The 26,928-nt window shown below is 38.0% G+C and overlaps 1 protein-coding gene across 1 annotated transcript in view; it reads left to right on the top strand.

Annotated features, from left to right (window-relative positions):
• Positions 1-26,928, top strand: part of EXOC6B (exocyst complex component 6B) — a 557,753-nt gene that overhangs the window by 69,050 nt on the left and 461,775 nt on the right. Inside the window, exons 2-5 of the mRNA XM_081797284.1 lie at positions 14,773-14,938; positions 21,684-21,731; positions 23,373-23,463; positions 23,576-23,621. Of these exons, the coding sequence (XP_081653410.1) occupies positions 14,773-14,938; positions 21,684-21,731; positions 23,373-23,463; positions 23,576-23,621 (351 nt within the window). The remainder of the gene's footprint in view (positions 1-14,772; positions 14,939-21,683; positions 21,732-23,372; positions 23,464-23,575; positions 23,622-26,928) is intronic.

Genomic DNA, 26,928 nt, shown 5'->3' with positions numbered 1-26,928 from the left:
ATAATTGTAATAGACAGTAAGTTGTAGATTTAGGATATCAACTGAGTGAGTATAGCAATATATAAAAGCAAATTAAAAGATTTTATGTGACTTTAAGCTCAATATGCGGCATGATATAACAGCCAAAACTGCTAAAGCATTGTTGTTAGACTATTTTAATAGAAGGTAAGTAAAAAAAGTAAAAGGAGATGTGTCTTTTTTTTTTGCTAGCTTGACCATGCTTGATTTTAAAATCGCTAATATATATAGCATGCTTTCTGTGTGCCAGTCCTTGTTTTGAATGCTTTACTTCTATTATGCCATTTAATCTTCACATAACAACTGTATGAAGTGGTTGCTATTATTATTTGCATTTTATAGATGTGGAAATTTAAATATGGAGAAGCTTAATAACTTGCCCAAGGTCGCACAATTAGTAAGTAGCAGAACCAAACTTGAATCCAGGAAGTCTTGGCTTTGAAGCCTGTGCTCTTGACCATTGTTCCATACTGCCTGTTTTATTACACCTTAAGAAGAATGTTGACTACTGGAACGTGTCCAGAGGGTAAAAACCTGAATTGAAAGGCTGTTTATATGTGGAATAGTTGAATAATTTGAGATTGTTTAGTCTGGAGAAGGGAAGGGAGGGATCAAGGACTTGTTCTCAGTGGTCCTTTGAGGGCAAAAATAAGATAGATGGTGAAAATTATTTTATTTTTGTATAAGAACTTTGCAACAGCCACTGAAATGGTATCAGTTGCCTGACAATGAACTTTCTTTTACCACAGATGTTTCAACAAAAGCTGGAGAAGTATGTGATTGAGATATCTAGAAAAAATTGAACTCGTGTCTGTGAATTTGTTGGATCATCCCTGAAATTCCCTTTTTCTATACATTTTTATATTAAAGATCTTTAAAATGGGCTAGCCTGTAATGTTCTTAAACAAATGCTTCTAGGAATAAAGCACACAGCATTGATCCCTAATAGCAACATGGCCCTCATAGTGTGAGAGGAAGGGCGTGTCCTGATGTATTTTTGTCTAAAACGTGAAGGTTATTTTGTAAATAGCCTTATGATACTAGTAGGGAGTTCTTTGAATGTCATGTTAGTGGAATAGGAAACAACAGAAAATGGCCTACTTTTCCCGTTTACAAATCAAATTACTTAGTAATAGATCAGAGGTTCCATAATAACCATTGAGTCTCCCCTATTCCCCTCCCATTTGAAGGCTCGTGAAGGATCATTAATTGGTTGGCCTCATAGTTGCAATAGAAGGGCCCTAGGAAACTGTTGTATCAATTTTCAATTTGAGAATTTCAGGGGATCTTACATATTTATGTTTTAAATACATTTTGAGATTATGATCAATAAGACAAGGTTAGAATATAGAAAAGCTACTGAATTTTAAAAATTCCGACCAGTGGTGATTGCTTCTTAGGTTTGTAGGGGATAGATTGTGAAATGAAATTCTCATTCTATTTTTTTTTTTTTACATTTATTTGATTTTTGGTTGATTATTAAACATTAGACCCCAAGTTACCCTGAAGTGGTTGTTTTTGTTTGTTTTTTATTTCAATTAACATTTTATTGAACATCTATCTATTATGAACTAGGTGCTCTTGTAGACTTTAAAAAATGCATTTCCTTTTTTCAACGATAAAAACAATACATGTTTATTTAAAGAAAATCTAAAGTTACAGAAAAGTAGAAAAAAAAACCCATCACAATTGCATTATCCAAACATTGCCATTTGTATTATTTTGGTGTATTTATGCTTCACCTCCCACTTGCCCTCATCCTCTGTCTCATCGTCCTCATTCTCCCTCTCATCCATTTCCTTTCATCTTATCCTTGATGTAATTGTGGCCACCTGGGGAAGGTAAGTGTTTCTATGTACGGGCAGTGTCAGAAAGGTTCCTTCTTGTGTGAAATGATGGTAATGATTACTCCAGTAGCATTATCTTTGAGCAGTCAGTGAATTAGTGTATGCAAAATGTTCAACAGAGAGCTTGGTATATATTTTTAAAATGCTTACTTTTACTATTATAGTTTTGAGCTGGATTTATCCTTTAATGTGTGGGTGATATCGGTATAGTAAGGTTTTCTAGATTCAATTGCTGGGTGGTCGAATGATTGGCCCCTAATTTCCTATGCTTTTCTTCTGAGTTGGTACTGTAAGTAACTTTCCCCTGATGTTCTTGAGCCATCATTACAAACTCAGACGTTTTTCAGAACCACGATTGGGCATAAATTGACTTAGCTGTCCCATACGATATGTGGTAGGATTTCTCTACATACCCCTATGATAATCGTTTAATAGACCACTTAATCCAGGTTGAAATGATGAAAAATTGCTAAAGAATGGGGCATTTAGCATTGCCTTTGTTCAGCTCTCCATGACTGTACATTACAGTGTCTAGTCTTGGTATGAGACTGATGTTTATTATTATGATACAGAGTTCTTGACTACTTTTATGTTTTCCCAAATACAAATCTTTAACAGACCGTACCCCACTCTCCCCCTTATAAAAAAGGACTTTGCCAACAAATTGTTTCTCTCCTTTGAGAGTTCGCTTGGTAATTTGGAGCATAGAACCATGATGTTTGGGAGTTATCTAACTGTTTCCATTGTTGTAGCCTGATTGTCCATGGTTTAATCATCAGTGGTTAAGAAGGAAAGCAAAAAATGACTCCAGGCTGCACAGTACCATAAAAAATTTCCACCTGGAAGCAATTTTTTCTAAAAGCCCTTTGGGATTGCTGTCACCCTCCCCCTTCTGCTGGCAACAAGGGCCAGAAACACCAGTTCCCTTCAGAGTCTTGTTGCTGTTTAATCATCTTTCTCCTAGCTTCCAGAGAAGGTTAGAGGAGAGCTGGGGAAATAACAAATTATTCCCAGACACTTCTCTTCTCCTACAATAGATTTCCTTGAACTCTCTAGTTCCTTCTTTTCTTCCTCTGATTCCTTCTTTTCCTCTTTTGCATTTTAGCTGAAGGTACAAATTATTTGTGCTGCTAGAACTTGAACTTACTTTTTAAGTAAGAATGTTTATTGTTAACTCTAGTGCTTGTCTTTGGAGAAAGTTTAAATGTTGAAACATTTTTCAGGCACTGCTTTAGACCCTTTGTCACTTTATAATGCCTTCTCTGTGGGGATACAGGCCTTGTTCCAGGAGTAAACCCTCAAGGAACACAAGGTCCTGTAGGGAAGATAGACATGTAAATAAATCATTACAATGTAGAGTGCTCAGTTTAGTACCCTCTCAAAAATATGAGCAAATAAACATTTCAAAACAGAAGAGAATTGACTCAGCTTTCCATCAGTAAATGTCCTTAAGTGGTGGTGTCCATTCATTTCTAGAATAATACTAGGCATTTGTTGAAGAGCTTTAAGGCAAAGCAGGATGATAGTATCTCTGGTGAAATTTACCTCAAACCGCACATGGTTTCATTGGTAAAGGTCAGTTTACATTTACTCGGTGTCACAATGAGGGCGAGGTGGTAAATGAGGACGCTGTGGCTGTTAAGGAGTACTGCTTATCCTCTGTCAATTGTTGATCAAGGATAGGGCTGGGTGCTTCAACAGATTTTGTTTCTTCATTTTAAAAAATAGAGTTTTAAATGTATTCCTTAATAAACTGGACTATTACATGCTGCAACGGATTTTTAGAATAGATGAAATTGGCTTCTGGTGGGAAAAGATGCCTAATGCCAGCATATCAGTAAGTAGGAGAAAAGTAAAACCTTCAGTATGCATCCTCAAAGAATGAACTCACAGTCCTCACTGTCAGGAGACATTTACACCAAAGCTTAAATTCTCTCAGGTTTTACAAAAAGTTTCTTAGGTTCTACTTAGTTGGTAAGGAGGGAAGCTTCTATACCAGGTTATGGTAGTTGTAGTAAGGAGGGAGGTTTTACAGAAGTGAATTTTTTTAAAGATTTTATTTTATTTATTTGACACAGAGAGAGAGAGAGAGACAGCGAGAGAGGGAACACAAGCAGGGGGAGTGTGAGAGGGAGAAGCAGGCTTCCCGCGGAGCAGGGAGCCCGATGCGGGGCTCGATCCCAGGACCCTGGGATCATGACCTGAGCCGAAGGCAGACGCTTAACGACTGAGCCACCCAGGCACCCCTACAGAAGTGAATTTTGAGCTGAATCTTGAAGGATGTTAGCCAGATAAAGTGATAGTAAGAAGATTCTGGGCAGAGGGACTACCGAGTACACTTAAAGAACTTCAAGTGGAGTTATAGAGAGAATGTGGAGAGTGTTCAGAGAGATAAGTCTGCACAAGGAGAGGGCCTATATATTATGTTAGGGACTTTGACTTGATCCTCTACAGGACTTAATTCTAAAAGGGAGTGTGTGTGTGTTTCATGATCATATTTAATTTCATTTGTTTTTTATTTTACTCTTTTAGATGTGGGGAGGGGCAGAGGGAAAGAGAATCTTAGTCAGGCTCCATGACCAGCACAGAGCCTCATGCGGGACTCAATCTCACAAGCCTGAGATTATGACCTGAGCAGAAATCAAGAGTCCATCCTGTTAGGCCTCCTTTAAATCTATATGCTTAACCTGCTGAGCCACCCAGGCACCCCATGGTCATATTTCATTTAAAGAAGATTACTGTGAAAGAAGTATTGAACATGGATTGTTAGGGAAATAAGGAGGGAGACGAAACAGATGTTAAGAGAGATAATGAGGACATGAGCTAGGGCAGTAGCAGGGGAGGACAGGGAGGAAGAACAGCATGGAAGAGAGGTTATGGAATCAGAATTAGTTGGTCTTGGTGACTGATTAGCTGGAGAGAGGTGTGAGGTGGGGTGAGGAGTCAAGGTTAACTTACATTTTTCTAATTTGGGTGACTGGATGGATGTTGGTCCTTTCAATTGAGATGGTGAATATAGGAGGGAATTGGAGGTGTGGGTGGCAGGTTAATAACTTTAACTTTTGATATGCACAGTTTGAGATGTTTTTGAGGATAAATGGTGGTTGGATAATTGGGTTTATAGGATGTGACAGAGATATGCTCTGGCATTACTGGTTTGGGAACCAAAGATGTTTAATTAATGTGAAAACTGAAGTATTTATGATATTTCTCAGTGAATATACATGAGAGTGAGAGGAGATGAAGGCCACACAGGTGTTGAGAGCCAGAACGAAGAAGAATTGGTGGAGACCAAGAAGGGGAATGTCATAGAAGCCCTGGGAGTAGATACTTCAGAGAGAGGGAATGGTTAGTGGTGGCACATACAACAGAGGAGTCAAGTAAATGATGAACTGAAGAGTGAATATTTGATTTGACAATTAGGCTTTTATTTTTTAAACTAATTTATTTTTTAAAGATTTTAGTTATTTATTTGAGAGAGAGAAAGAGGAGAGAGCACAAGTAGGGGGAACGGCAGAGGCAGAGGGAGAAGCAGACTCCCCACTGAGCAGGGAGCCCGACGCAGGGCTCGATCCCAGGACCCCGAGATCATGACCCGAGCTGAAGGCAGACGCTTAACCGATTGAGCCACCCAGGCGCCCCTAGGCTTTTATTGATCTTAGCAAGAATAGGTTCATTGGGTGATATGGGTAAGAAACAGGTTACACTGTGTTGAAGAGCAGGTCCAATTTGAGGAAATGGAGGCAGTGGGTATAAATTGCTCTTTTAAGAATCTTAGCTGTGAAAGGAGAAAAAGAGTAAGAGAAAGGATGCCAGAAGGAAAATGATCAGAACAGAGATTTTAATTTAACAGTGTTTATTTATTTGAGAGAGAGAGAGAGCACGCGTGAGCAGGTGTGCAAGCAGGGGGAGGAGTAGAGGAACAGAGAAACTCAAGCAGACTGTCCGCTGAGCATGAAGCCCATCTCGGGGCTGGATCCCATGACCCTGAGATAGACCTGAGCTGAAACCAAGAGTGGGTGCTCAACTGACTGTGCCACCCAGGCACCCCTAAAATAAATTCTTAATTTGAGATGTCTCAGACCACAATGATAGTATTAATAGTATGAATATGGGCTTGCCTTCTTTGAAAAGGCCATCTTGTGGCTTCATGTCATCATGGGAGATTTCCTCCTTCCCCTACCCAAGGTCAAGTCTCAGACAGGTAACTTTCCTTGCAGCCTCCCTTTATGAAACTACTGATTCCTTTAATTCTTATGGGGAAAAGTTTTTCTACCTTTCATTAAGGGTGTAGCCCTTGGGTATCTTGGCTTTTTTCATTTGGAGGCCTCTGGTTGGACTTTCCACCTTTTGTGGGCTTCTTTTTCTGCATATGGGTATCAAATAGAAGCATTAGGTTATAGGAGATTGGTAGAATCTGGATTCCTGTTCCAGTTTTGTTTTAGCCTCTGGAAATTTTCCTTATTTTGCCTTTTCCTTAGCCATGTACTAAAAAAAATATTTAGAAACTTAATCCCAGCAGTTTTGGGAGTTTAGTAGTAGAGAGTTTTTTCATGGTATATCCAATCTTCCATATTGTTCATGGAAGTTGATCTTATTTTGCCTACTTTGTTCTCCATTATTTTTAGTATGGGAACTATTCTGATACTGTTTATCCACCCTTCTTCAGGGTCTTAAATTGCTTATGATTTACAGAGCTTTAAATTGTGGTCACTTTGGCCATGGGGTGTCAGTAAACAACCCATAGCATATGAAATTGGACCAGGAATTGAATGTGATGTTGGAAAGTCTGGTTCTTTCTCAGAAAATCAGAAAGGTGTGTATGTATGTGTGTGTGTGTGTTTTGTGCATATGTGTGTATATCACACACATATATTGCATACACACTATAATGAGGCACACACACATGCACTTATATATTATACACAACATACACATCTACAAATAACATCTGTAACATTATTTATAGTGTGATTTAGTGATTTGGGGAAAGCTGGTTGGTCTGATTTTGTTAGGCCTCCTTTAAATCTATATGCCTAAAGGGAATATTCACTTCAGTGTTTCTAATACCCTGCCTCTATTTGGTTTGTTTCTCTGTATTAATAGCTTTATGATCTCTGTCATTGGAACCATAATATTAAATGTGGAGAGTCTGAAGAATTTCTTCAATTAATATGTGTCTTCAGTTACTTAGGGTGATTAATTGTTCTAATAGTGTGACATTATCATGGTAGCAGTTATGGTGATCTCTGTGTCTTTAATTTGGAGTTTCCTTGCTTTCATTAGTTTATTTTCTAATAGACTGTTGTTGATTTGACTGATGTTTTGTGACAAGTTCCCGTTCTTCACTTTCCTGTGCTGTTTAAACAGTACCAGGTTTTTAGTAGGTTCTTTGGCTAAGTACCAGTTGAAACTTCTCCATCCTGTTTTTATCCCTCTGAAAATAGCCATCATAGAAGCGTGGGGTTCCCTTTCTGCCGTGAGGGAGATCTCCATCCAACATTCTTTTGGTTGCATGGGCTATTTTGGTGAAGTCAGTTGTAAACCTTGGTATCTGCAGGGTGAAAGAAGGATTTGAATGTATTTGATCTGTGGCAGTACAAGAACATTTGGGTATAGTCTTCAGCTTAGACTTCCTTAACTAGCATATGCTTCCCCTGTTCTTGATGATGATATACAGTGATCTACTTTCACCTTTATGGACTCTGAGCATCCAAATTGCCATAGTAAGATCTGAATTAAATTGATAGATAAACTGAAGTAAGAAGAGGAAGGGATTTAAACTCCACTTGACCTTCTGCAGTTTCTCTTTCAACATCATGCTCAAATCTGTTTTTCCACTTTATTTTTAACTTTTGGAATAAACAAAAATACTAATGATGCTTTTTTGGAACTTAATGAGAAGAAAATGTTTCAGGACTAAAACCATGACAAGTAAAAAAAAAAAAAAAATATATATATATATATGGAAAAGAAAAGACCAGAATAAACTCTGGAATTTTTTCTTGGATTAATCAAAAACAAAAAGAAAAAAAATGTTCAGTCTTTGTGTCTTGGAAGTTCTTGGTTCTAAAAACATCTCGACAGCTAAACTTTGTTTGATGTGATAGGCTTTGCATCTGTCTTTGAGACAATCAGAAACCCACATCTTAGTCTCCTACCTTTCCTTCTCTTTCCCCATCTTCAGCATACATGCAGGATCTCTTCTGTGCCAGGCTCTGTGCTAAGACCTGGAGATAAAATGGGCAAGACACAGTCTCTGCCCACAAAGAGATTAATGTTCTGGTAAGGGGAAATTGCCCAAGTGAATGGGCAATCAGAATATAGTTTCGTAAATTCGGTGATGGCATTAAAAGCAGAGGAGGAACATGTAACAGAGTCAATGTAGCTAGAGTAGTTTTCCTAGAAAAAGTAAGGTGCATACTGAGATTTGGAGAGTGAATGGGAGTTAACCCTGGAAGAAAATGGGAAGAGCAGTCTAGCAGTCCTGGGAACAAGATTCCTTAGCATTGTGTAGACTTTGATTTGCTATTGGCTTTTTCTCTGATTTGCCTGCTACCTCTGAAGACTGAACAACATTGTGCTTTTAGGATACTTTCCTTTCCAAGTAGCAGAATATTGAGGGAAAGTGGAAATAGGAAACTTCCTAAAATTTGGAAATTTACCTTAAAAGAGGAAATTTATGAAATCACATACTATGAAGTTGGGATATAGGACTGTTTCAGCATTGGTTCATCATCAAGGACCCAGGTATTTTCCATGTTTCCCCCTTGCCGTCCTCAGAGTATTGGCAGTATCTCCTCTCACCTCGGGATGGTTTTGGCATCCTCAAGCATTGTATAGGGAAGTGTCTCAAGTAGGAAAAGCAGTTTCTTTTCCTGTGTCCTTCAGGAAAGAAAAGCTCTTCTTGGCTCTTTACTTCACAATTTCTCCTTACTTCCCATTGGTGAAAGTTGTGTCACCCATTAACTAGTCACTAATATGGGGAATGGAATAATCGTGATTGGATAGGCAACTGACTCATCCTGAAGTAGAAGTGTAAGTGTGTGTGTGTGTCTTTCTTTTTTTAAACCACTTAAGCTTTGTGTCTGGTATTAGCTTTTCCTAATTGTGTTTTCTTTGGGAGTCAGATCCAGATGTATTAGTAACAAGCAATGTAATTTTGACTATGGCATTTTAACTTTCCTTGGCCTCAGTTTCCTCCATTTTACAACAAGAGCTTTGTATTCCATCTCCAAGACCTCTTGCAACTCTAACAGCTCAGGGGTTCATGGGACTTTTTTGCTTTCTTTGCTTGAAAAGGAGACAGACCGATGTACCACAGGGGACACTTTATAGCTGTGTGAATTTGTCAAGTTGCTTCATCTTCTTGGGTTTCAGGTTCCTCATTTATAAAATGGGAATAATGTCTAATTTATAATGTTCATAGGATTTAAATGAAATAATGTATGCTCATAACATTATTTATTTTTCTCTTTAGACAAACAGATTTGAGCTGATATAGGCTGTAGCAAATGATACAATCCTGTAATGGTTCATTACAGAGGAATGATAAATATTTATTGAACAGAATTCCTGAAGTGCCATTTTAGAAGTTAAAATCTCTCTCTTAAAATGCCTATGAAATCTAGGTGGGATGTTTGAAAGTATGCATCAGAGACAGCCACTAGGATAAAACATGTTGCTTTTTGTAGAAATCTATGTGTGTGTGCACACGTGCGCATGCGCTTGTGTTTGTGTGGTTTTTTTGTTTTTTGTGTTTTTTGTGTGTGTGAAATTAGACTCTACAAGGCAGCGTTTATGTGATTGACTCAAAATTTAGGCTATAAAGACTTGTTAATTCCCAAGCATTTCTTCTTGTTTACCTTTTACTAGGCACCAGAATATTCTTTGCATTATGACAAATAATGAAACCAGTGGTACAGTTTTTTTATTTCATACAGTCTTATTTAATTGTGGCATAGATATGTTAAAAGCATATAGTTTTTCTCTAAATCCTGCTCTATATTAGAGGGGCACCCGGGTGGCTTAGTCAGTTAAGTGTCTGACTCTTGATATCGGCTCAGGTATCTCAGGGTCATGGGATCCAGCCCTGTGTCAGGCTCCTTGCTCAACATGGAGTCTACTTGTCCCTCTCCCTCTGTCCCCATTCTCCTGCTCACGCACGCAGTCCCTCTTGGCCACATCAAGTTGGAGTTTCAAGGAATGTTAGAAATGGATCATCACTAGATGGCAGTGTTTCTCTAGTTTAAGTCGTTTATTCCAGGTTGGGGGGTGCGGGGAAGCTATTCTTTGTTCAGGTGCAGTGTTGACAACGAATATTAGGTTAACTTCTGTAGGTCTATAACCTTTCCAGAATTTAAGACTTGTTTATTTTTATTTTTAAAATTCTGTGTTTATTAGATATATTGGCTAGCACTAAGGCTGAGATACACTTGAAATGCTGGTAGAAATTGAGCTGTTAAGTAGTGATCTATAATTGCCTTTTCCTGTGCTGGGCAATTTGAAACAAAACTTTTAAATCAGTGATTTTTAACCTTTTTGATAACCAGATGGAAACTATAGATCAGTTTCCCTTAAAATTACATATATATGCTTCTCCCTATATACACATTAAATCTGGAAATTGTGGATTTCTTGATATTATGTAACCATGAAACACAAGTTTGTAAATATAGTCCCAACACCCTTGTTTTAAATATGTGGGTTTTACATTTATTCTAACTTCTTTTTTTTTTTTAAAGATATTTTATTTTTTATTAGAGAGAGAGAGTACAAGCAGGGTGAGCGGCAGGGAGAGGGAGAGGGAAAAAAAGCAGGCTCCCCGCTCAGCAGGGAGCTCGACGTGGGGCTCAATCCCAGGACCCTAGAATCATGACCTGGGCCGAAGGCAGCCGCTCAACTGACTGAGCCACCCAGGCACCCCTATTCTAACTTCTTTTTTTTTTTTTTTTTTTTAAGATTTTATTTATTTGCGAGAGAGAGAATGAGAGACAGAGAGCATGAGAGGGAGGAGGGTCAGAGGGAGAAGCAGACTCCCTGCCGAGCAGGGAGCCCGATGTGGGACTCGATCCTGGGATGAGCCGAAGGCAGTTGCTTAACCAACTGAGCCACCCAGGCGCCCCCTATTCTAACTTCTTAAATACTCAAGATACTCAGGGGATCTGCTATAAACCTTTGATGTTATTCAACATTATTATAATTAAAGAGAATAGTAGAATCCTAAAGGCCCTAAGATAGGAGAAATAGTTAGGAGCTAATGATAAGGATATAGAAAATTCATTAAGTTGTTTTGAACTACTACCTGTTAACACTCCTCTGAAAAATGTATGATCTTTACAGTTTATTGACTTAATCTGAAAGTGGAAGTTAATTGTAGAAACTTAGAGGTAGGCTGATACTTAAGAGAATTAGTAACCGATTGCTTCCTATTTTTTTTTTTTTTAAAGATTTTATTTATTTATTTGACATAGAGACAGCGAGAGAGGGAACACAAGCCAGGGGGAGTGGGAGAGGGAGAAGCAGACCTCCCGCCGAGCAGGGAGCCTGATGTGGGGCTCGATCCCAGGACCCTGAGATCATAACCCGAGCCGAAGGCAGTTGCTTAACCAACTGAGCCACCCAGGTGCCCTGCTTCCTATTTTCTAAATGGGAAAGCTGAGGGTCAGAGAGATTAACTGAGTTGCCCAAAGATTCATAGCTGGTTAGTTGCATTGCTAAAACAAGGCTATATACTCAGGCAGCTAAAATCCACCTTTCCTTTCTTTGATTTATATTTTTTTTATAGGAAGTTCAGGGAACTAGGTTGCTAGGCAGGCATTATTAATGTGTTACGAATTTCTTAATTTGGGGATTTTCTTCTCTTTGAGTTGTCTTTTGTGATATTGATATAGATCTTTGGAAGGGAAAAATGAAGAAAAGTTCTACATAGTAGAAGGAAGTAGATGAGCTACTTAGAAGTATGGTCAAGATATAACTGAATTTGGAACCAGAGAGTTGTCTAATATTGAATACTGTCTGCTCCTGTCATTTAGATTGATACGTTTTCATTGGTTATTGCTTTTCTATAAATGGCAAGGAATATTAGTATCTTCACAGGGAAACCTTTTCCTTTTCTTTGGAAGGGGAAATTTATGCTTATTTGAGGTTAGTTGAAATGTCATTGGTAGATTCTGCCTTCTGTCTGTATTTCAAGCTCCTTCAGGCAGCTGGTTATTCTATAATGTGTCTTAATTGTCAAAGTGGGAATTGTTTATAATTTATTTGACGATCTCATTATTTCAAAGGAAGGAGAATGAATCTAGATTGCTGTGGGTTTCCCGAAGTAAGTGATCAGAATTTTTACTGGAAGCCAAACTTGTGTATGTATTGTCTGTAGTTACTGCTGAGTTTTGGGCAGTGGAACTGATCTGCTGAGGAGAGTGCACAAGATCACGGTCATGATCTGGTACCTACAAGTGATTCTAGAACCATAAAATGTTGGTAATGAACACATGTATGTTTGTTAAACAAACAAACAAACAAACAAAGATGTCAAAGAGGTTTAGAGATAATATTAGTCACTCATTTAGTCAACAAATGTTTACTCATTGCCTGCCACCTGTCTGGTACTGTTGTAGAGGTACAGTGGAGGATATGGCAAACAGAATTCTTGCCCTGGAGCTTATAATCTAATTGGGATGGGTTGAGGGGATAGACAACAAACAGGATGATGAGAATGAGAAAGTTGTTTGAATATATAGAGGATGAACATGACTAGCATAAGAACTGCAAAAATAAAATTCTTGAGGGAAGAAGAGGCTTGGAAAAAAAAAGCCATTTTAGCTAGAACATAGGGGATAGAGGGTGGCTGGGGGTGGGACCTAGAGAGAAATGAGGTTGGAGAGGTATCAGAGGCCAGACTGTATAGGATCATATAGGCTATGGTAATGGTTTAAGATTTTTATTCCTTTGGTAAAGAAAAACCATTAGAAAGATTTAAGCAGAGGGATAACACCTGATTTATTGCTTTATCAAGATCATTTTAACTGCTGTGTGGAGGGTGTCTGCATGGAGGTGGGGAGATGGGGAGATGGAAACTTTTGGGAAGCTATTACCCTGTGCCAATGATAGAGATTTGGACTAGGGTTTTAGTAGAAATGGTGGGATGCAATCCACTATTAAGATATGTTTTGGAGGTTGAGTTGTCAGGATTTATTAATCGTTTGGATGGGGTGTGTGATGGAAAGAGGTGGATTAGGAGTAATTCCTGCATTTGAATTTTTTTTTTAAATATTTATTTATTTGACAGAGAGAGACACAGCTAGAGAGGGAACACAAGCAGGGGGAGTGGGAGAGGGAGAAGCAGGCTTCCCGCGGAGCAGGGAGCCCGATGTGGGGCTCGATCCCAGGACCCTGGGATCATGATCTGAGCTGAAGGCAGACGCTTAACGACTGAGCCACCCAGGCACCCCGCGCCCCCCCCCCCGCCCCCCGCATTTGGATTTTTGACTTGGGCAACTGGAGAGTGCCTTTAGTTGTGATGAGGTGGGTGAGTGGTGGAGAGATTTGGGGAGGAACAGGTTTGGGGGTGTGATAGCTTGGCAATAGATGATTTTTAAATTTGAGATGGCTTTTAAAAATCCAGTTGTAATTGTTAAATAGTAGCTGCATATTTGAGAATCTAGTGCTCAGTAAAGTGCTCTGAATTCAAGATGTAGATTAGGAAGTCCTTATTATGTACAGGGTATTTTATGGCATGGCATTAGATGACATTGCTTGGTAAGAGAGCATAGTTAGAAAAGATAGGTTGTTTTTGGAATCTTTAGAAGAAGAATAGAAGAGGAGGAGCCCAGAAAGGAGGTTGAGAAGGCTTGTCCGTGAAAGGATAAAAACCACACTATTGTGGTATCACTGAATTCTAGAGAAAAGATTGTTTCAAGGAGGTGTATCATATTACAGCAAATGCTGCTATTAGGTGGAGCAAAATGATTGCTAACTATTGGGAGGTGAGGAAGGGACAATGAGGTTTGCTGGGAGGGGAGCAGAGAAATAAGATGGTTAGCTGGAGGGAAATGTGTAAGTAAGGACAGTTCCTTTAAGTCATGTTTATATGCCCATGAGAATGATTTAGCAGAGTGGGGAAATGTATGCTGTAGGGGGTGAATAAAAGGGAATAATTGAAGGAGTAAAGTTCGTGAGACAACAAAAAGGGTTGACAGATAGGAGCTTGAAATGCTTTTTCCATTCTTATAGGAGGGTGGACAGAGTAGGAGTTACAGAGGTAAGAAGGTTGGTTGATTTTAGTGGGAGAGTTTCTTTGAAATGTGGAGTCACATCAGCAGAGTGAGAGTGAGGGGATGGACATTTGAGGAGAGGACAAAGTAAGGTTCTCACACATAGTTATTTGAGAATACAAAGTGATTTTTTGGTGGTGGTGGTAGGGGGGATAGTTTTAGTAGTATTATCTAGCAGTATTTATTGAATGCCCAATTTAGATTTGTGGTTATATAGCTAAACTGAGTCAACCCAGCACAGCCGTGTTTTTCTCCAGCAGCATCAGCTTCTTGGGTATAGTTATGGAGTGATTAGATAGTTGGCTTTATCCAAAATTGAGTTTTTCTAGGTAAGTTTCAGAAAGAAAGTTGCAAAGGAGTTGTAATTCAGTCCTTTCGTTTTATGACGATAATTCTGTGATGAATACTGTCAAATATTTAAATATTTTTGAATGAATAGGAAGCAAAATTTCTGTTTTCCTAAAAAAAATTTCTCATCTAGAATTGGGGCAATATTAATATAATTGGATTACTCTGTGGTTAATGTACCTTCAATATGAAATTTCTAAATAAATTCACTTCTGGATTTGTAATTCTGTTTCTCTTTCTTAGAAGTAAATCTGGTGTAATCTTCATGCTATGTTTTTTTAAAGGTCTGTCTATGACGGTGAGGAACATGGACGATTCATGGAGAAGCTTGAAACTCGCATCCGCAATCATGACCGGGAAATTGAGAAAATGTGCAACTTTCATTACCAGGGCTTTGTGGACTCTATAACTGAACTGCTGAAAGTGAGAGGGGAAGCTCAGAAACTCAAAGTAAGAAGACTCTAAGAGGGACTTGTTTCTCCATCCTGTGCTGGGGTTTTGATTTGCATTAAAGGAGTAGGGAATACATTGCTGGTTACATGTTTGGAGTAAAGAAACTAAGGAAGGAATTTGCACTGAAACATAGATAATTGGGATGATTTTAGCTAAAAAGAATACTATTCTAAGTTAAATTTTATTTTGGATAACTACATGTGGATGAGAAATATGACAGATTCAGATTCAGGAAGGAGAGCAGCCATATTGGTCTGGCCCCTTATCTTGGATAACTGACTTTGCTTATTGATTGTAAATCTGATCACTTCACTAAACTCTTCTATTATTTCTAATAATTTGTGTGTGGACTTCTTTTGAGTTTTCTGTGTAAACACTCATATGCTATGTAAGTAATAACAGCTTTATTTCTTTCTTTCCAGTCCTTATGCCTCGAATTCCTTCCTTCTTTCCTTTTCCTTGCTTACTCCTTTCCCTTTCCCTCCCTCCCTCCCTTTTTTTTCTCTTCACTTTTCTTTCTCTTTCTTTCTTTTTCTTTCTTTCTTTCTTTCTTTCTTTCTTTCTTTCTTTCTTTCTTCTTTCTTCTTTTCCTTCCTCCATTCCATTCCCTTCATCTTTTTCTTCTTCTCTCTTCCTCTTCCTTCTCCTATTGGAATTTGGATTAAAATCCCAAAAGGATTTTCCTGGGGCATGGGGTGAACTTGACAGTGAGTATAAAATTCATATAGGGGCGCCTGGGTGGCTCAGTCATTGAGCATCTGCCTTTGGCTCAGGTCATGATCCCAGGATCCTGGGATCGAGCCCTGCATTGGGCTCCCTGCTAGGCAGGAAGCCTGCTTCTCCCTCTCCCACTCCCCCTGCTTGTGTTCCTGCTCTCACTCTCTCTCTCTCTGTCAAATAAAGAAATAAAATCTTAAAAAAAAAAAAGAAAAAAAATTCATATAAAAGAATACATAGGTAAGAAAAACAAACAATTTTATTGAGAGGGAAAGTGGGCTATTTAAAGCTATAGTGATTTAAAAGCTAATTTGAGGTGGCTCAGTTGGTTGGACGTCTGACTCTTGATTTTGGCTCCAGTCATCATCTCGGGGTCTTGAGATTGAGCCCTGCATTGGGCTCCATGCTCCGAGCGGAGTCTGCTTGGGATTCTCTCTCTCCCTCTCTCTCTGCCCCTCCCCAGTCTCTAAATTAAATAAATAAAGTCTTTAAAAAAATAAAGCTAATTTGACCACAAAACCTAACCTGCATGAAGCTATCAAGCCTCTTAATATGTTTTATTTAGTGTAAAATTTTGTATTTTGCTGCAGAAATACTAATGTGTTTGATTGTGGGATCCTGTCCTACTACCCAGTGGGTAGGGGTGTTATGTAATATGCAGTATGTACCATATTATCTTTACAGAATCTCCAAATTTTTGAAGTCCAAAACACAGTGGGTCCCAAGGTTTCAGATAAGAGTTTATGGAGCTGTACAATAACTATCCAACCTTCCTAAGAAGTATATTATTGCCAACACAATTAAATCTGTCTTTTGTATCCTTCTTGCTCCCTTTACCCTCCCCGCCCAAAGTAATGGCTCTTCTGATTTGTTGTTACTGTGCTTAATGCTTAACTATTTTAGTTGAAATTAAGTTTGACCTGTTTTTCATTGTGCACCAACATTAATCTCAGATGAACGAAACAGTTAAATGTAAAATACAAAACCATCAAGGAACTAGTAGAAAGTACAGATGAATGTTTTTGTGATTTTGGGAGTGAGGAATACATTTCTAAACAAAATTCCTAAAGCCAGAAAGAAAAAAGTTGATAGATATGACATTAAAATCAAAGAATCTTTTCTACATATAAGGTAAAAATTAAATATAAATAATAAATAAAAACTATTTAAAATACATTTGCTGGGGCGCCTGGGTGGCTCAGTCGTTAAGCGTCTGCCTTTGGCTCAGGTCATGATCCCAGGGCCCTGGGATCAAGCCCTGCATTGGGCTCCCTTCTCCGCGGGAAGCCTGCTTCTCCCTCTCCCACTCCCCCTGCTTGTGTTCCCTCTCTTGCTGTGTCTCTCTCTGTCAAATAAATAAAATCTTTAAAAAAAAAAAATACATTTGCCAATTGACTAATATCTGTAACATAGGAAAAATCTTTATAAATTAAAAGGAAAAATATGAACACTCTAATAGGAAAGAGAAATATGCATTAATATACAGTGTATGAAGAAGAAATACAAGGGAACTCTACAATTTAGAAAGTTAAAGGAATGGAGGCTTAATAAAATTCCACCTAATAAAATGACAGAGATGAAAAAAATGATATTTAAGATTAGAGATATGATACCAGTCAACCAGGGTATGCTGGTTGGAGTGTAGATTATTACAACCTTTGAGGAGAGTAATTTTATTTATGAATACTTAAAACTCCACATTGTTTTAAAGACTTACTCTTTTTTTTTAAAGATTTTATTTATTTTGTTTTATGCGCACAAAGGTCAGGGAGGGGCAAGCAGAGAGGGAGAGCGAGAATCTGAAGCAGACTCTCCACTGAGCACAGAGCCCAATGTGGGGCCTGATTTCATGACCTTGAGATCATGACCTGAGCCAAAACCAAGTGTCAGACACCTAGCTGGCCAAGCCACCCAGGGTGCCCCAAGACTTATTCTGAGGCTATAGGTGCATGTATAAGGATGTTCATCTGATTTTTTTTAATGTATAAAACTTTTATTTTATTTTATTCATTTTTTTCCCTCCTCTGCCTTCTAATGTATAAAACTTTAAAATGTCCCTAAAGTCATTTAGTAGAAGATTAGTAAAATAAGTCATGATACATTCATTTAAAAGAATAATAAACTACAGTTTATTTTAGAAGGATATCTTACATGAGAAAGTATTAGAAATGTTTGCTTAATGTATAAAGCTGTTAAAAAGTATGAGCAGTTTGATTATATTTTATTTTATTTTTTGTATTATTATTATTATTTTTAAAGATTTTATTTATTTGAGAGAGAGAGAATGAGAGAGAGCACATGAGAGGGGGGAGGGTCAGAGGGAGAAGCAGACTCCCTGCTGAGCAGGGAGCCCGATGCGGGACTCGATCCCGGGACTCCAGGATCATGACCTGAGCCGAAGGCAGTCGCTTAACCAACTGAGCCACCCAGGCGCCCTGTTTGATTATATTTTAAATGAAAAGTTATGCTGAATTTTTGGGGGCTGAAATGGACCATTGAGGCTTCAGATGGACAAAAGTATCCAAAATGTCTGAAAACAAAGGTAGGGCCTTCCTGCCAGGAGCCATGTAAGCTGTTCGTCCTCACTCAGCCATCCCAGCTTTCCATTCTCCCCTCAAGCTGTTCTTTTCTGTGTTACTTGGATGTGTGTATTCCAGACTTCTCCCTCTGCTCCCTGGGTCCCCAGGTTGTGACGGGCGACACAAAGCCCTGTCTCTGGCTACTTAAGTAGTCATGTGGTAGAGTACCTTCTTGGCATACCTTTACTGAACATTGCCCATGATATTCACCAATTGCTGGTATCCCTTGCTGGTTGGTACTCATCTTTTCTTCCTTCCTCCAAACTGTTTCCAGTTGCAAATTCCTTCAAATTACTCAGGATGCCCCTGAGAGAAACCATGACTGGGAGGCTACCAGTTCAGGGTATTTGACTGCTTCAGACTCCTGCTCATCTACTCTGAAGCCTGAGGGTATTAAAGTCTAGCAGCTCTTCTAGAGCAGGGGGAGCCATTCAACCTGGATTAGGAAGCTAAGAAAATTAGGGATTCTTGAACTCTAGAAAAGAGTTTAGAAAATGCAAAAGGCTAAGTATTAACTACTGTCAGTATTATTTTAACATAGCAATGATAAGAAACTACACTCTCTAGGATGCCCACTATTTCTTTTGATTCATAGTGTATATATTATCTCTCTCCATATTTATGTTTTCTGCATCAAGAGGAGTGGTATCCTAGGTAGGCAATATACTTTCTTTTCATTTTTATGTTAAAATAATAATGAAATGGTAATTATCTTTCTTATTAGAAGCATTGGTTAGGCTCCTATGGATGTGTTTTAGAACCGTTGTTTGCACGAGATCAAATTAGTGGGCCATAATCAGTATTTTTAGTAAAGATTGAAATGAGATAGAACAGAGCAGAATGGAAAGCAGTAAAGTGTATTACATGTAGTGAGGGTAAACACTGTTTCTTGAGAATTTTGTTTCAGAGGGGTGTGTGTGTGCGCGCGCGTGTGTGCGTGTGTGTGTGTGTGCGTGTGTGTGTGCGCATGCGTGCGCCCTATACTTGTGTACTGGTTGCAATGTAAAATGTATTTCTCGCAATGAGTTTGAGGTAAAAAAAAAAAAGTTTTAGAAATGGTGTCTTTATAAGGTAAATAAAATAGAGACTGATTTTGAATTTAGTAGTATTTATGGAAGGTTGAATTTTATGAGCTCTCTAGTTCAGTATTAAACAACTAATTATTCTTGAATAAGTACTCTGAAGGGGGGATAGCAGTACACAATTCAAGGCATTCCAACCCATTTTTATTCACATTACTTGAAAGCTTTTTCTTATATTAAGCTGATATTAATCCTATGTTCTAGTAACATCCATTTATTAGTTTAAGTAATAAGCACTATTTTTAGGACAGCACCTTTTTTCTAATAGCTCTTCAGATATTTGATGGATAGCTGTTATTTAGGTGTGGTATATAGTGTATAGTATCCAGGTATGGTATATAGTATCTCCAAATGAATATTCACCCCTTCTTTGGGCTAAGAAATCCTTTATTTTTCATTTGTGTGACTTGGGGTCCTTCTCCAAACATATTCCCATCTAATTGTGTTTCAGTTTGTCAGTGGCCTTCCTAAAACAGGGCATCTGAATGTAACTCTCATAATGTGGTCTCATAGCCTTACCATCTCATTCTAGACCAAGGATCAGCAAACTATATCTTGTAGACCAAATTCAGGTTGTCTCCTATTTTTGTAAATAAAGTTTTATTGGAATGCAGCAATGCCTCTTCACCTGCATTTTGTTTATAGCTCCATTTTTGCTACAGTGGCAGAGTGGAATGGTTACAACAGAGATTATCTACTTAGCCCTTTGCAAAAAGTTTCCTGACCTCTACTTTAGACAATGCTTCTATTGATGTTGTCTTAGGTCAGCTTTTGAGACAGCTACATCACACTCTTGATTTATATTGAGCTAGCAGTCTAATAAAACTGTGTGTTTCACGTGTGGTGCTATTAAATAAATAATAAAGAGGGAATTTGAGGGTTTTTTCTTTTTCTGTTACTGTATAAAGACTTTCTGGAGAAGGTTGGGTTTTGTTTTGTCTGTAAAAGGAGGTGCATGTCATAATCTGCTCTGAAAATGGTAGTCCAGGTATAGTATATAGTTGAGGGCAAAGTTTGCAAATGTGTGTTCCTGAAAAACTAGTTTCTTAAGATGATCCTTAATAAGAGGGTATTATGTTAAAAAAGTTTGGAAAACATTCTTTATGCTATCCCCTTATTGGGCATTCACAGAGCATGTAGAATATTAAAGGCTTCAAGAAGTCCTGAATAAACTAACCTGTTTAGTGGATTTTTCCCATACATATTTGGGGTGTGTGTGTGTGTGTGTGTGTGTGTGTATTTGTGCAGGTGTGCACCTCTGTGTGCATGTGCAGAGTACCTATTAACTAACATTTCTTGGTGTTCTAAGGGATATAATAGGAAACACTGGGCTAAGGAATGCCTGAAAAGTGTAAGGAGTGGCAGTTATTGGTGGAAGGGTAGAGAACCTCTATTAAAGTAAGCTTAGAAGTTAATATTGCTCATGTTTTGATAATGTCTGAGGTGCTGAGGAAATTACTATTCTGTGTACTTAATTTTTTTAATATCAATCAAGTCTCCAAAAGTGGATATCAAAAAACTTGGTGCCAGTTCCTTTATATTACAAACTCTAGATAAATTTTAAGGCTTGTTTACTTAGTTTTGACTATCTGATGGAGAGATTAATTTAGAAAAATGGGAATGTGGAAATGTTAGGAACTGTTAAAAATTAATGATCCAAAAAAAATTAAAATAAAAAATTTTAAAAGAATTTATTATTACTTATTTGACACAGAGAGAGAGCGAACAAGCGGCGGGGGGGGGGAGACGGGAGAGGGAGAAGCAGACTCCTTGCTGAGGGAGCCCGAGTCGGGGCTTGATCCCAGGACCCTGTGATCATGACCTGAGCCAAAGGCAGACACTTGACTAACTGAGCCACCCAGGTGCCCCAAGATAAAATACTTTCTAAAATTAGGATAATGAATAGGGAAGATTTGGCCCGAGTTAAAAAGTTCAGTTTATACCCAAGTTTTCCAGGAATAATACGTTGGTGAGTTGAGGAATATTTATGATAAAATTTGTTTTTTGTACACATAATAGAGATGGTAAGGTTCTTGGGGTTATTTTTTCTGTTTTTTTCCTCTTCTTTCCAAAATTCAAGTGTGATCGTTAGTTGTTGTCGTATCTTAGTTTGGAATATTCTAAGCTGAACACATCATTCAGTAAGTTTTTCTTTTCATTGTTCAAAAGATCATGCAATAGAAAACATTAGTAGAAAAGCTGATATAATTTAGACCCAAGAGAATGCCATTAAACCAGAATGTGTTGGAATACTGAAGCTATCTGAGTAACTGAGTTTTTAGTCTTTTCATTTAAAATGTGATCTTACCCAACAGTTGTCTAAGTGTTTGTTTCTTATGAGTTTAAATTGTCTTCTCTCCACAGAATCAAGTGACGGATACTAATAGAAAACTGCAACATGAGGGAAAGGAAGTAAGGCCAGTTTACCTTTTGAAAAAATCTTCTCTGTTTCCTGTCATTCTCTTTTGATGACTGCATTCTTGGTATAGTGGCTTATAAGACCATCAGGAGTGTGTTGGAAGAACTTGGACATTAATTGTTGCTTCCCCTAATGTTTCTCTGAATTATATGAATATAGCCACTAGAAAGCTTGGTGAGAGAGGCTGTAGCTTTTCTTCACTGTATTTTTAAATCACTTGAGTAGTCCTAATACAGCCAGTACTCTTCCCTCTGTCTGGAATGCTTTTTCACAAATATTCTCCCACTTCAGACTTTGCCCAGATGTTCCCTCCTTAATGAGGCCTTTTATTTGAAATTGCAGACTTACTTTCACCCTTGTGTTCTTTTTACTTTCTTGTTTTATTTTTCTCCATATAACCTATCATGCTCTACTATTACATATTTTTAGTTGTATGTTTTTTTGTCTCCTTCCATTAGAAATTAAGCTCCATGAAGTCAGGAATTTTTGTTTGTTTTATTCATTGCCATATTCCCTCTACCTGCCTAAACAGTGACTGGCCCAAAGCAGGTGCTCCATCAATATTTGTTAAACAAGTGAATCAGTGATTCTGTTAACTGATATAATCACCATTTAAACCACCACAGTTTACAAGATTATTTTATATCCTTTTTCTCACTTGATTCTCATGACAGGCCTATCACTAAGTCAGGACAGGTATTATCTCTATTGGTGAGGAAGCTAAAACAGATGATTTGCTAAAATTTACATAGTAATTGGCAAGGCTGGGACTAAAACTCAAGTTTTCTGACTTGCAGTCCATTGCTGTTCTCTGTATCATGTACCTTTCTTACCGACTAGTAATTATTTAATGTTTAATTTTAATAATTCTTAAGATTAGCTTTCGATTGTTTTATCAATGACTTAGGGCAGTTCTCCTTTGCTCTTTTTTCATAGTATCTAAGCAGATAACGTTTTTAGGTATAGATTTGGGATGAATACTACAAGAGGCTATGCAGATTATTGCTTTTTGAAAGTTTGTCTCACATATTTCAAATTATGCAGAGAGTGCAGTTTCTTCCAGTTGTACTGTGCTATGACTTCAGATGGAAGCTTTAAAACAGCTATGGGAAGGAAAATGAATTACTTTTCACTAAACTGGAACTCTTGGAAAAGCCATAACTTCTAAGCGTGTGGTTTATTTGTTAAAATAGAGATTTAGTTGAAGATCATTTTTAAGACTCAACTGAAGCATATTATATAGGGAGGATTGTTTCCCTTGAGTCTAGCATTGATGAAAGAAACATAGGATCTTCTCAGAAGATTTGATGAAACCATACATGACGAAGAGTCTGAGTAAAGTTTGGAGAAAATCTGCAAATTTTTTCTTTTCTTCTTTTCTTCTGAATAGCTCCTGGATTTGAGGATTTCATTTCAGCTAGCATTTTCCAGTATAGTATGTATCTTGGGGAGAAAATGGGAAACCATGCAGGAATGTTTTACTAGTTGAGAAAGGCAGTTTCTTAGTTCACTTGGCAGGTCTGTCTATGAAACTGGGATTTTCTGATGAATTGAACACAGGGTGGAAAAATGTGACTGAAAGCTTTTTATTTACAGCTACTGGCATAATTCAGTTTTCTTTTCCTCTTGCCAAGCTGGTAATAGCAATGGAAGAGCTGAAGCAGTGTCGACTACAACAGAGAAATATTTCAGCCACCGTTGATAAATTAATGCTGTGTCTTCCAGGTGAGGAACTGGAAATGGATTAGGATTCTTGATGCAATTCCTTTAGCTTTAGTAAGTTTCTCACTTTCTCTGAATAATGCTGTGTGTTCTTTTTTTTCCCTTTTCTTTCAAGTCCTGGAGATGTATAGCAAACTGAGGGACCAGATGAAAACTAAAAGGTAAGATTTTTTTTATCGAACATTTTTTCTTATCTTAAATTTCTGTTAATTAGGATAGTTTTAAGGTCCGTATTTAGCATAACCTTTCAGGAAATAATTAAGTCCATATAACATCTTCTCTTCCCTTTTGTATATCTTATGATTCATCGTGAGACTTATTTACATGCTAGTATGGTATGCTGATATTTTGTCATGTATTATGTTTAATTAAAAAAAACCACTACTCATGTTTGGTTTTTAGAAGACCCGGTCTTTCAGGGGCAAAACATAACTTTTAGTGATAGTTGATTTGAGAAACATGCTTTGGTTTAGTATTGTAGTAGAAAAAATAGTTACTGGTTCTGGTGCAGGGATGAATTAGTCAGGGTTCTTCATTGAAACAGAATCAGTAGAGTGTTTGTGTGTGTGTATATGTGTAGAGAGAGAGATTGATTGATTGATCTTAGGGAATTGGCTCACGTGATTACAGAGGCTGGCAAGTCCAAAATCTGCAGAATAAGGTGATAAGCTAGGGTGTCAGGGAAGAGTAAATATTGTAGCCTGAGTTTGAAGGTGGTCTGCTGACAGAATTCCTTCTTCTTGGAGGAGTCAGTCTTTTTTCTGTTAAGGTCTTCAGCTGATTAAATGAAGCCCACCTAAATTATGGAGAGTAATCTTTTTTACTCAGAGTCTTTTGATTTAAGTGTCAATAATTTCATCTAAAAAATACCTTCAGGGTGCCTGGGTGGCTCAGTTGGTTAAGCGACTGCTTTCGGCTCAGGTCATGATCCTGGAGTCCCTGGATCGAGTCCCGCATCGGGCTCCCTGCTCAGCAGGGAGTCTGCTTCTCCCTCTGACCCTCCCCCCTCTCATATGCTTTCTCTCATTCTCTGTCTCTCAAATAAATAAATAAAATCTTTTTTTTTTTAAAAAAATACCTTCATAGAAATATCCAGAATAATATTTGACCAAATATTTGGGTACCATGACCTAGCTAAAGTTGACACATAAAGTTAATCATCACAGGGGGCAAAGTCAAGATTAAGTTTAGAGGATTACTCTCCTGTGTGTTGTTTTCCTCTGGTTTTATTCCAGAGGAAAGTCTGTAGTGACTCTTTCGCTCTTCTTCCCAAGCTAGAGTAAGCATCCCACCCTCTCTACCTTGGAGTATGCTGCAGTATGAGGGGGGTAGGGTGTGAAGCTGTAGGATAAACAGGACATATCTTTCTGGAATGTTGATTTTACCTAGGTTGTGAGGGAAAAAGTATAGAATTGAAATGTGATATTGAAATAACAATAGAAATATTGTGAATAAAAACATTAAGTTCTCAAGAATTTTAAAGCCTAAAGCATGAGGCAGCAAAATTTTTTGAATTTCTTAGACTCCCTTCTTTTCCCCAGGAGGATATGTTCACTTACAAGAACATAGGTAGGACAATATGAGAAGTTCTGTTCAGTGAAATATGATAACCTTTTAGTAAAGTTCTAAAATTATAGTTTACAGTGAAAAAAAAACCACTATGTACCAACTTCTCTGAATTAACAGATATTAATAGTTTTCCAGATTTGATTCATATATGTAAATATATATGAAAAAATATATATATGGACAGAGGGAGGTAAAGATAGAAATTTTTTAAAAAATTACAGATAAAACTTATGTCCTTTTCCTCAGCCGTGTTTCCCTACTCCCATGAGGAAACCAGTATCATAAATTTGGTGTCTTTCTAGTCCACGTTTTTAATGTCTACAAATCATATATTGTATTGTGGTTTTTTTTTTTTTTTTTTATTTGAGACAGAGAGAATGAGAGACAGAGAGCATGAGAGGGGGGGAGGGTCAGAGGGAGAAGCAGACTCCCTGCTGAGCAGGGAGCCCGATGCGGGACTCGATCCCGGGACTCCAGGATCATGACCTGAGCCGAAGGCAGTCGCTTAACCAACTGAGCCACCCAGGCGCCCCTGTATTGTGTTTTTAAAGACATTTATATGAATGGTTCTCAGTCCTTGTTTTTTTGAGATTCATTCATTCCACAAAAATGAATGGAGTACTTACTATATGCTAGGCATTGTTGGGGATACAGCTCTGAAGAGAACAGACAAAAATATCTACTCGTATGGGGCTTACATACTTAGTAGTGGAGAGTTTATTTTCCTTAGGTATATAGATCTAGTTCACTTGACTTAATCCTTTATAATAGTCCACTATGTGAATAATTCACATTTCCCATCTCATTTCCAGTGGTTATCATAAGTGCTGTTCACCAGTATTTCTAGCTTAACCTTCTTCTGTCACATAGTAGGATTATATTTCCGGTGTGGCTGATAAGATGTGAGCAGAAGTGATGAATATTACTTTTGGGCTTAGAAGTTAATTTCTAGCACAAGTCCCTCCAGAGTTCTGTTTTCCCTTGGTTATGACAAATGGTAACTTTCAAGATGTTGGTTGAATCCCTGAGTAACTGTAATGAATAGAACTTCCCTGCCAACCTGTTATGGGTATATAATATGAGTAAGTTGTAAATCTTTGTTTTAAGACGCTGAGATTTTTGGAATTGTTGTTACTACAGGATAACTGATACTGTGAAAGACATTTGATGTGTTTCCAGTTATTTGCTGGGCAAACAGTGGTTCTATAAATATTCTTGTTCGTGTCTCTGTTCACACATTCAAGGTTTCTTAAGAACAGTGCTTTTCAAATGATGCTATATATACAAATCACATGGGGATTTGTTAAATGTAGATTCTGATTCAGGAGGTCTGGGCTCATTCCTGAGATTCTGCATTTTCTACCAAGCTCCCGGGTAGTGCCAGTTCTGCTGCCCTAGGGTTTATACCCAGAAAGAGATCAGCTGGATCAAAAAAAGGATGTTTATGTATTTGTTCTTACTGGGTATTATTCTCCAAAGTGAAGCCTATGCATTTAGACTCTCACTGGCATTTTATGGGAGGTCTGTTACTCCACCTCTAGGTAACATCTGTTGTGAAATGATAGATAATTGTTCTGTGGTTTCATTTCTTTGATTACTGGTGATATTGGTTTTTGGACATTTGGATTTTCTTTCATATATTTTGTCCATTTTTCTCTTAGGTTGTTTGTTGTTGTTGTTCATTTATAAGAATTCATTAGAGGGGCGCCTGGGTGGCTCAGATGGTTAAGCATCTGCCTTCAGCTCAGGTCATGATCCCAGGGTCCTGGGATCGAGCCCCACATCGGGCTCCTGGCTCAGCGGGGAGCCTGCTTCTCCCTCTCCCTCTGCCTCTCCCCTGCTCATGCTCTCTCTCTGTATCTCTGTGTCTCAAATGAATAAATAAAATCTTTAAAAAAA

The sequence above is a fragment of the Leptonychotes weddellii genome, chromosome 10, assembly GCF_054177405.1.
Source record: "Leptonychotes weddellii isolate Sample4059 chromosome 10, ASM5417740v2, whole genome shotgun sequence".
NCBI classification, from domain to species: Eukaryota; Metazoa; Chordata; class Mammalia; order Carnivora; family Phocidae; genus Leptonychotes; species Leptonychotes weddellii.
This window is presented reverse-complemented; position numbering and strand designations above follow the sequence as displayed.